The sequence below is a fragment of the Syngnathus scovelli genome, chromosome 22 (genome assembly GCF_024217435.2).
Source record: "Syngnathus scovelli strain Florida chromosome 22, RoL_Ssco_1.2, whole genome shotgun sequence".
In the NCBI taxonomy this organism is placed as follows: Eukaryota; Metazoa; Chordata; class Actinopteri; order Syngnathiformes; family Syngnathidae; genus Syngnathus; species Syngnathus scovelli.
Window position 1 is genome coordinate 4,228,959 of NC_090868.1, and position 9,659 is coordinate 4,238,617.

Genomic DNA, 9,659 nt, shown 5'->3' on the forward strand with positions numbered 1-9,659 from the left:
AAACTGTGACTATAAATCACAGGCTAAACAGATTAGAAGCTCAAAGTCTCTGTTTACAGTCTGGTTATCTTTCTTTTAGAACTGGATATGTAACATTCTACTGGTCCTGTGGTTTAGGTATGTAGCGCCTATCCTCTCAACATTATTTAAAAATAATTATAAGCACAAATACTTTTTTTTAAAATCTGTTCTCATTAAGTTTTTAACTCCTTGTTTGCCACAGGTCTGCCATAGGAGTGTCTTGAGCTGGAAAGTTGTAAATACGAGTCTTCATTTTTAAGGGGAACAATGACTTCTGGCAGCGGTGAATTAAGCTCTCTCTCAAAAAAAAAAAAAAAAAAAAAAAAAAAAAAAGACGGGTTCATCGACCGGTTTGAAACGATGGAATACGGAAGTGATTACGTGAAAGTAATTCATTAACTTGGCCAGTAGAGGGCAGAAGACACTATTAAAACCCAGAAAATAAGCTTGGACAAGTGAATGTTTACTGAACTACCACCATTTGCGATATTTTATAACAACAAAACGACAATAGTAGAAGAATATGGACTGCTTTTGAATTGCTGGGACTTGGCTTGGTTTCTCGTCTTGTTTAATGGTGTCAAAATTCTTACAGCAGTGGAATTTTACATACTTTTTTTTCCAGCATTGTAATAAATTCAATGTTTTTCTTAATACGTGTCTTTCCTGATGATATGCTGCTGTACCAAAAGTAAATTTTTGCTTATGATTTACAGTTTATAAAGGTAATTCTTTCTATTCTATTAATTTTATTTTACTAATTGCTGCTGTTTTTACTCATTGTGCAGTGGAATTTTATTAAAATTATAATACAAAAAATGTTGGAATGAGAGTCGACCTTGCCGAAAAGAAATTGTGAGTTGTCGCCATTTTGTGATTATAATTTTAAGCCCAGTTTATTTTTGTGGTAAACTTTTCCTCTCCAAATAGGGGATGTGACGTCACTCATTGTTTACCACGGAACCCGGGAGGACGGCTTTACCGGAAATATTACAAAACGTACTCAGAGAATGACTCCACCACTAAGGGGAGTTTCCACACTTTAACCATACGCGAAAATTCACTCTTTGACACTTGTGGCTGTTATCAGCGCAGACGGTTTAATATGGACCCAAACACCTTTCTCTACAATGTCCCTCCGGTCCTCATTGAAAGGTTTTGTGAGATTATGGACACCGGATGTAATCGCTACGGATGGCGCGAACTTGGTGAGTCTTAATTGATTTATCATTTTAGCGTTCAAATTGAAATTTGGTGGTCGTACTTCAAATTTGATGGTAGATGTTGTAATTAATTAGTTGTTGATTTATTATAATTGTTGCACTTTGAGAAGCAGGTGAATTATACTGGCTCAAGGATAGACCCGTGTGGGACACCATGATGAGATTGTCTGCGGGTTTTAATTGTTATTTTATTGACATAGTCGATGTTTTTTAGATTTTTTTTTGAAATTTCAACGTAATTAATCTATTTAATTTCGCGCCAGCCGCTCGTATCCTCCCGAGCTTCACAGAGGTCCGCAAGTACGAGCGCGTGGAGGAAGGTGGTCGCAGTCCCACCAAGGAGCTTCTGTGGTCCTGGGCTCAGCGTAACGCGCAAGTGCAGGACTTGCTGAAAGTCCTGCAGGACATGGGCCACTCTAGGGCCATAAAACACTTTCAGGACCACTTTTATGAAGTCAATGATGTTGCATCCCAGCCGCCTCCACCTAGATTACACTTCAATCAAATAATATGCGCACATGGTAAGCACGTTAAAATATTTATGTGTTTTTTTTCATGACTATCAAGTTTGAGAATGATTGACTTGAAATTGGAATATCTGAATCAGTGTTTTCTCCAGAAGAACCTCAGCCACAAATCAGTTTGAGGAAAATCTTAGAGGCAACTAGAGATTTTAACCACGAAATGAGAATTTCGGAAGGCTGCTTCGCCGATATTTACTTGGCACGGATGGGAGGCAGAACATTCGCCGTGAAACTTTTCAAAAAGGTAACGACATCTTGTTGTTATGATTGTCTCATTTGAAGTAATTTTTTTTTCAACATACCAGTGACCTCTTTTTGAACGGAATTATATATTGACTTTTTGAAACCACATTGCATGAGTCACATGTGAGTCACAATGTTAGCAACAAACGTGCATTACATTACTTGACTATCTTCATCATCCTCTGCAGGTCAATAACATATCCTGGAAGAATCTGTGGGACAATTTCCAAAAAGATATGGAACTCCATCAGCTGTACGTGTTATCGATCAAACCAATTTAATCGACGTTGCGGAGATTACCAACACTTGTTGTGTCGCAGGCGCAGACATCCAAACATTCTCGAGTTGTCGGGCTGCTTTTCTGACGAAACGCGCTACTGTCTGGTTTCCCCTTACATGCCGAAGGGATCGCTCTTCCACAGACTCCATCGTCGGGTAGATTAAGATTATTTCTACTTTTCCCGAAAAGGAGTTTGTACGAATTTTCTGATGCTCAACAGAACGGTGGATTGCCTTTGTCCTGGCAAGAACGTTTCACCATCATGAATAAAATCGCCAAGGCTTTACATTATCTCCATGAGTCCCAACCATGCGGAGTCATCTGTGGGAATCTTTCCAGGTAATGATTAGTTTTGAATTACTTAATATCATACTTGATATAAACAAATTTCCATGATTTATGCAGCTCTAATATACTCCTGGATGACGACACGCAACCCAAGCTGTCCGATTTCTACCTGGCCCAACTTCGTCCTCATTCGGTGAATCGTAATCATACCATCACCCTGGATGCAGGTTCCCACGGCAACCCGGAGTACCTCCCCGAGGAGTACCTCCGAAATGGCAAACTCTCAACCAGTTTGGATATTTTCAGCTTCGGAATGGTGATGTAACTAATTAACTTTCTCGTTGAATAATAACTCGGCCAAGTTAAAATAGATTTTTGACTTTTATAGGAATCAAAATGGTGAACTCTTTTCCAGTTTTACCCAGTTAATGTATCACTTCCTTTTTTTTCCCGTATCAACACAACACAATGACACGTTAACATGGTCTACTAAATTGCCAGATTCAGACTTCCTCTTTTAGTTTAATTTTAAGTGTGAAGTGTAAAAAGGAACAGTCTGAAACGAGAGGAAATGAAACGATATAGTTGTTATACAATTGGCACATTTTTAAAAGTACCAGTAAAGATGCAGAATATTGGTACATCCCTATCGATATTATTTTTCTATTGTCAAAACGTTCATCAATAGTACCTCACATTTCAGCAATGTATACCCTTAGGTCGTCATGGAAACGATGACAGGACGTAAAGTCGTAGAGGAGCTGCCAAAACGTACGCAGCTGGTGAGTGACGTCTATGGCAGAAAGAGGAACAGTGTGGTTTTACACTTCCTATCGCCTGGACAGCCCAATGCTCTAGAATCTAGATAACTTTTTTTTTTTGCTCAAAGAGGGGCCCTTTAATTTTTGTCGCACTAAAAATCATAGAAATATTTTCAGGCTCCCTCTAGTGCTACTTAAAGCATTAAATATTAAAATTCTGCAGAATGTTACAGTGGGTTTATTATTATTTTTTTTTCAAGCAGTTTTTTAAGTCCAATTTCAAATTTTTAATTTAATTGAATTAATGAATTTAATTAAATTAAAAATCAAAATAATATCGAATTAATACATTTAAATTCCATTAAAAAATCAATATTTACTATAAGTACAGTTATGTAAGTGATATTTTTTTCAAGCAGTTTTTTAAGTCCAATTTCAATTTTTTAATTGAATTGAATTAATGAATTTAAATTAAATTAAAAATCAAAATAATATTGAATTAATACATTTAAATTCCATTAAAAAATCAATATTTACTAGAAGTACAGTTACGTAAGTGATATTGACGTCTATTTTCTACAGCGGGATTTGCTCACCGAAGTGGAGGACAGCGGCAGCATAGACTCTTGTCTGCAGTTTTTGGATACGTCAGCCGGTCAATGGCCAACGTCTTTGGCGCGTAGTCTTCTGGATCTTTCTTTGCGATGTGTCTCGAGTCAACATCACTGCAGACCCAGCATGGAGAACGTAAGCTCTGAATATTCAATTAGTAAGAATTTCTCATCAGGGGCCATAAAATTTGTTTTACAATAGTATGAAATTGACTTTTCGGATTGTTTTGATTAACACTTTAGGTCTTGAGTCAGCTGCTGCCACCTCCCAGCTTCTCCTCTTTGGACCACCCTCACAGCCTGGATGATAGCGCCGCTATTCACATCCAGCACAGCCCGTCACCCAGCATCCCCGTGGAACACGACGAACAGCGCAGCCTCCCTGGTTCTCCGGCGCAGGCACAACCCTGCGAATGCAGCCAATCAGAGGTGACATATCTAAATGTGACTGAGACTGTGGAAACCAAAGGAGAAGGAAACCCGTCGTACAAAAGCTGGCCAGTACAATGCAGCTGCCAAGCTGAGACTGGAGGTCTTTCCTGTGAGGACTGCAGGGCTAATGGTTTTAGCAACACTAGCCAGGACTTGGCTGAGTAATTGGACATTTATTTTTTTATGATTTATGTTGAGTCCTTAACCTTTCTGTCATACACATATACACATTTTAGATTTATATAAGCTATTTTTTGTTGTAGTATTTAATTTTATATTCCTCGTATCTTCAAATAGGGGCCTTGGTTATTCACTGATGCTTGAACAAATAAATGTCTCGCCCCTTTGCCTTATACTGAACAAGTAAACATTACCAGTCAATATTTGAGGAGATATGGTGGCCAGCCCCCTTTTATAAAATTTCTTGGAAATGTGTTATATTTTGGATATGCAAAATGTATGTTTCTGACTGTAATACTCATTAACACTATGTATAAAACAAAAGCTGATATAGTATGACTACATTATGTCATGATGATATTGGAATATTTTATAGAAATATTGTGATAATAATAAAATAATATTTTTTGTCAGTTGTCTATCCAGGTTGATAAAACTAATTGCTATGGAGTCCCCACTTCCCAAAAAGCTAATTAACAACCGAACAGTTAAATTGCATCGCATAAATTCCGATTTTTACACTGAACCTTAACGCGCCATCCGTTGTCACAGGAACCATAATGTGCTGCTTTTCAAAATAAATTCAGTAAATCCCGCAGTGAAGAGTAGGAGCTTATATACACAATATACATGCAATATAAATCAAAATATTACAAATGGGATCATTTGTTTGTGGAAAGCGTGCTTTCACAACGACGAACCCATCGTTTCCTCTTGGTCCTCACGTGGTTTTATGAAAGACCTTCAGGGAAATCTTTTATTCTGAAAGGTTGCCTTGCGGAAAAAGAGTTGTTGATTTGGTAGTAAAGCTAGTTTGTGGTCAACACAGTTGTGGCCTCGTTGTCTTGCACTACCAGCTGGGCGTAGGTTGTATTTAGTCATTTTTGCATTTTTTGCACGACTTTATCTTTAACTGAACCTTGGTGTGACAAGAAGTTCGAAAATGGTCTTGTCAACGTCCCAGCAAGTCGCCCTGGCGTTCACGGCGGTGCTGTTCACATTTGTCGTCCTGCCAAAGATGTTCGGCGTCGGCACCGGGGCGAAGGAGTCGAGGCTCGACCCTCGTTACTCCAGAAAAGGTGACGTAAGCTATTATAAATGTATAAATATTTCCTATTTTTCTTGTATTCTTCATCTATTATAGTTTATAAATGTATTCCTTCTGTTATCATTTTAATTCCATATCACCCAGCATCATTCCAATATCTTTCAATGTCATTCAATATCAATGAATAGCATCCCACATTTTTCCCAACATATTGCATATTTTCACCAATAAAAACTGCCCACGTTAGTTCAGTCATTACATACTGTTGGGTTTTCATACAAACATGATACAAACTAAACTTTCCATTGTCCCTGTGCTGGTCGTCCAATATTCATGACAGGAGGTCCTGGCCCGGGTACACTTCGAGTTCCAGTCTCCGACAAGGTCCCCCCCAACTCGCATCAGTCGGCCGAGAGCATGCTGCAGATGAAGAAGCTGATGGAGCAGGAGCTGAAGGGCGACAAATTGAAATCCAACAACAACAGCAAAGGCTACGTCTTCACGCTCATGCCCTTGTATGCCATCGGAGTCGGAGTATTTGCGGCATACAAGTTTTTGAAGGTAGGACCGAATTCGGAAGAATAAACCACTAAAATTGTTTAATAGGGCCTGACCGATTAATCGATTAAAATCGGCTGATTCAAACTTTTTCTTATAATAATCACAATCAATTATTCGTATATGTTCTTGATTTTGCCGGTTGTCCATTTAAGGGAGTTCTGACTCCTCTTAATCCAAAATACAATTTTCCTGGTGACATGTTTTCGTGCGGCCGTGCACGGCCACAGCATTTTCCGCGACGCTGGTGGATTGCCGCCTTTCCAAATTTTCCTGAGCATGATATTTTGCTGTCAGCAAGAAGTGGAGATGGAGGACAGTATTTCCCAAGTGATCAAAAGATTTTGGGTGAGAGTCTCCGTTTTTATGTTTTGAGAAAAATAATTTTCTGTTTTATAATTAAACTAATACAACAAAGTAGCGTAAAACTGTCAAATGTTCTGACAGTCATTTGAAGTAATTCCATTCATGATTATTTTTAATTAATTTTCTAATTAATCGCTTATTGGAATTTTTTTATGCTAAATATCGGAATTTAGAAAATTGGTCGGCTCCTATTGTTTAATACTCCAAGCTTCCTCTCATTTTGCATTTGAGTATACAACCACTCTTGTGGAAATACAATATGAATTTTTCTTTTTATTTTTCAATTTGCAGATTAAGGCTTCAGATGATCAAGCACAAAAGGATACATTCGCAAAAGGGGCCAAAAAATCGGCGGAGGCAGGTGTGTTTTTTTCCATACACTTGGATTTCTATTTGAATACCACAATATTTGTTTCCTACAAGTCATCGAAACGTGTTTGTTTTTCCGCCCACAGAGAACCAGTTGAACGAACTGGAACAAAGGCTGGCCCAAACCGAAAGGATGCTCAATTCTATTCTCACCCAACTTGACCCGCTCACAAACTGGTGAGTGCTTTAAATTTGGCTATTCATAGGTTTGACCCGCTTAGAACGGTAATTAAAAATCTAACATGTACACAATCATGACCCCATGTTACATCGTGAAATCGTTCAACACAAACCAACTCCATTTGTTTCCTCTCTCCCGCCATCAGTACAAAATCTGTGGCCCAGGAACAGAAGAACGAGATCATGACCCAACTCCAAACCATTCGCTACCTGATGAAAAAGAGAGGAATGGACTGCCCGCCTTTGAATGGTACGTTCAATTGCTGCGTGGAGGAAAGAAAAAAAAAAATTCAACCGGTTGTTTTTATTTTCTGATAACTAAATGTCTGAAAGCAAACAGTTTTAAAAAGAAAAAATATTAATTGTACAGTGCTTCAAAGTTAATTTTAAAAATGTATATTTTTATCTAGCGTTTGTTAATATTAACAGATTTTTTAAAAAATAATTATTTCACCTCAGGTTGTCATATTACAATGATAGAACTAAAGGTTAAGTTTAGTTAGTTTAAAATAAATTACAACGCATGATAGAATTCATACTACACAAAACAAATCAATTATTTTTAAAGTGGTGTGCATGCGCCCCCTAGCGGCAGTAAAAATCACTACATTTCAGTTTTACCATTTGTGTGTTTTTAATGCGATACAGTTTTATTATATTTAACTTTCAACTACAAAACATTTACCGATAATCTTTCAGAAGTGTTTGTTTCATTTCGATATAATTCTTAGAATGAACTTGAGTGAATGAAATGCAGTTTCTTATTTCCCCCCCGAAATATTTCTCCCTTTCAGAGGCCTGCTTCGAGCAGAGCCTGGACAACCTCATCGAAACATTGGGCGCTGGCGAGACTCCTCCGGCCAGCGACACCAACGCCGATAAAACCTCCGAAAAGCCACAAGACGTAGCTGAAGGCGGCGGCGTGAAGAAACCAAACTTGGAAGAGGAAGAGGTTGAAAGGAAAGATGATGATGACATGGAGGAAACGGAGGAGGCTGAAAAAGACGAGGAGGAGGAGGAGGAGGAGGAGGAGGAGGAAGGATACGAGGAGTTTGATTTCATGCCTTCGCATGACAACACAAAGTGCAAGGAAAGCGGTAAAGTGCAACAGCCGTGCGGCCTCAGGCGCCGCAATCTTCCCGAATGAACTTCTTGCAGGAAATAACGTCCTCTATGTAATTATCGTATTTATTATATGAATATTATTCACAAAAATTCGTCCAAAAAAAAAAACTTTCAATCACTAAGAACAGGGCTTGAGTAGTTGTTGCTGATATCATGTAAGTGCAGTCAGCAGCTGTTATTAAATGTGAAAATTGTTCAAAGAAAGAAAAAAAAAAAAAAATTCGATGTGCCTTTTTAAAGAATTATATGGACTCACAAAAAAAGAAATCCTAATCATATTGGTCCAGCTGCTCATCCTTTTTTTATTATAGACAATTTGTTTTACCACAGTGTCTTAAGAGGGACTTTTGAACGGAAGGGGGCGCCCAAGAGCTGGACGGAAAACATAAAAACATGTGACTCATTTCGAAAGTAGATTTATATCACTGCATGTTTTTGTGATTTCCTTGCCTGCAAAATGTGACAGCATGCTATCAATGTTTTTATACATCCACTAGCTATATTTTCCCAAATCGACTTCGAAAAACTATTTTAATAACTATGACAATTTTTAGTTTGCCCTTAGCTGCATTTTAATGAAAACACAAATGTTCCTAGTATGTCATGTTTGGACCCATTATTTATTTTTGACTTACCCTCCCCAATATCCATATATTGTGTGTCGTGGAAAAAATAAATTTCTTGTCGTGCTGCATTGACAAAAAATAGTGTATTTTTAGATTCCACAGGATATTATTTGACCTTGCTGACATTGTTGCTAATACAGCATTATTGATTTATTATTAATCCCCAGTGTGTCAAAATATATTTTACATAAAAAGTTGTACCAAAATAAGAGTTCCTATAGATTTAAAATTTACATTTGAAAGAAATGCAGATGTATTCTTATGTAATTTGATAACTTATTTTGAATGCCTGGAAATATTGCGTAAAATATTACCAATATTACCCGGAACACCTTTTCAATCACTTTGTACAGTCAGGATGACAGTTCTCATTATGTCCTGTAGAGGGCGCTGCAGTATCACAATAACAACCCATCGAGGCCAGTCGGCGAAAGACACGTTTAACCCTCACCCTGTCCTATGTTTTATTTTTTTTATTTAATTCCCCTCTCAGTTTAACTTGATAACTTTATTCAGGATGCCAAGGGAATTGTGAAATATTTATCTGAGCGAGCACGCGTCATATCCTAGCATACTTCTGAAATGTGACCTAATTAGAGAAGTTCTGCCGGGTGAACTAAACCAAACGCCTTAATCATGACTCCTAATTAGATATACGGCGTTTATTAATGACTTCCTCTCATTGCGGCATGAAAACAAAGTTGTGGGATTGGTCACAAATTAGCTTCTCAATTAAGGAAGGCAACATTTAATCAGCTCAGTCTTCATCCAGTGGGATTCGGGCCTAATTCCTTCCGAGGGTCTACACTTGGTTTATTGTGCAA

The 9,659-nt window shown here is 37.9% G+C and overlaps 2 protein-coding genes across 5 annotated transcripts; both read left to right on the forward strand.

The window, feature by feature from the left end:
- The first annotated feature begins 223 nt into the window (after positions 1 to 223).
- Positions 224 to 4,976, forward strand: irak3 (interleukin-1 receptor-associated kinase 3). 3 transcript variants are annotated; one of them, XM_049761267.2, is made up of 10 exons: positions 224 to 1,229; positions 1,508 to 1,765; positions 1,852 to 2,012; positions 2,200 to 2,264; positions 2,332 to 2,446; positions 2,512 to 2,630; positions 2,697 to 2,895; positions 3,299 to 3,361; positions 3,923 to 4,087; positions 4,195 to 4,976. In XM_049761267.2, exons 1-10 carry the CDS (start codon positions 1,127 to 1,129, stop codon positions 4,546 to 4,548), a joined length of 1,602 nt encoding a protein of 533 aa, XP_049617224.1. In that variant the 5' UTR covers positions 224 to 1,126; the 3' UTR covers positions 4,549 to 4,976. The 3 variants fall into 3 exon arrangements, with proteins under 3 accessions (XP_049617224.1, XP_049617225.1, XP_049617227.1); XM_049761268.2 differs by having other exon boundaries at positions 1,864 to 2,012; XM_049761270.2 differs by having other exon boundaries at positions 1,867 to 2,012.
- A 365-nt stretch (positions 4,977 to 5,341) lies between these two features.
- si:ch73-278m9.1 (resistance to inhibitors of cholinesterase protein 3) lies at positions 5,342 to 8,995 on the forward strand. Of its 2 annotated transcripts, XM_049761293.2 has the most exons (7): positions 5,342 to 5,642; positions 5,952 to 6,172; positions 6,467 to 6,517; positions 6,827 to 6,896; positions 6,991 to 7,081; positions 7,231 to 7,334; positions 7,879 to 8,995. In XM_049761293.2, the coding sequence occupies exons 1-7, from the start codon at positions 5,507 to 5,509 to the stop codon at positions 8,229 to 8,231; spliced, it is 1,026 nt and encodes a 341-aa protein (XP_049617250.1). In that variant the 5' UTR covers positions 5,342 to 5,506; the 3' UTR covers positions 8,232 to 8,995. The 2 variants fall into 2 exon arrangements, with proteins under 2 accessions (XP_049617250.1, XP_049617252.1); XM_049761295.2 differs by lacking the exon at positions 6,467 to 6,517 and having other exon boundaries at positions 5,343 to 5,642.
- The last annotated feature ends 664 nt before the right edge of the window (positions 8,996 to 9,659 follow it).

Bases quoted from the DNA above. Each gene is read 5' to 3' on its own strand.
- si:ch73-278m9.1 (XM_049761293.2), top strand. From the start codon at position 5,507: ATGGTCTTGTCAACGTCCCAGCAAGTCGCCCTGGCGTTCACGGCGGTG. The intron at 6,173-6,466 runs GTAGGACCGAAT...TTTTGCTGTCAG, and splicing joins CGGCATACAAGTTTTTGAAG to CAAGAAGTGGAGATGGAGGA. The intron at 7,082-7,230 runs GTGAGTGCTTTA...TCCCGCCATCAG, and splicing joins CTTGACCCGCTCACAAACTG to TACAAAATCTGTGGCCCAGG.
- irak3 (XM_049761267.2), top strand. From the start codon at position 1,127: ATGGACCCAAACACCTTTCTCTACAATGTCCCTCCGGTCCTCATTGAA. The intron at 2,013-2,199 runs GTAACGACATCT...CATCCTCTGCAG, and splicing joins CCGTGAAACTTTTCAAAAAG to GTCAATAACATATCCTGGAA. The intron at 2,265-2,331 runs GTACGTGTTATC...GTTGTGTCGCAG, and splicing joins GATATGGAACTCCATCAGCT to GCGCAGACATCCAAACATTC.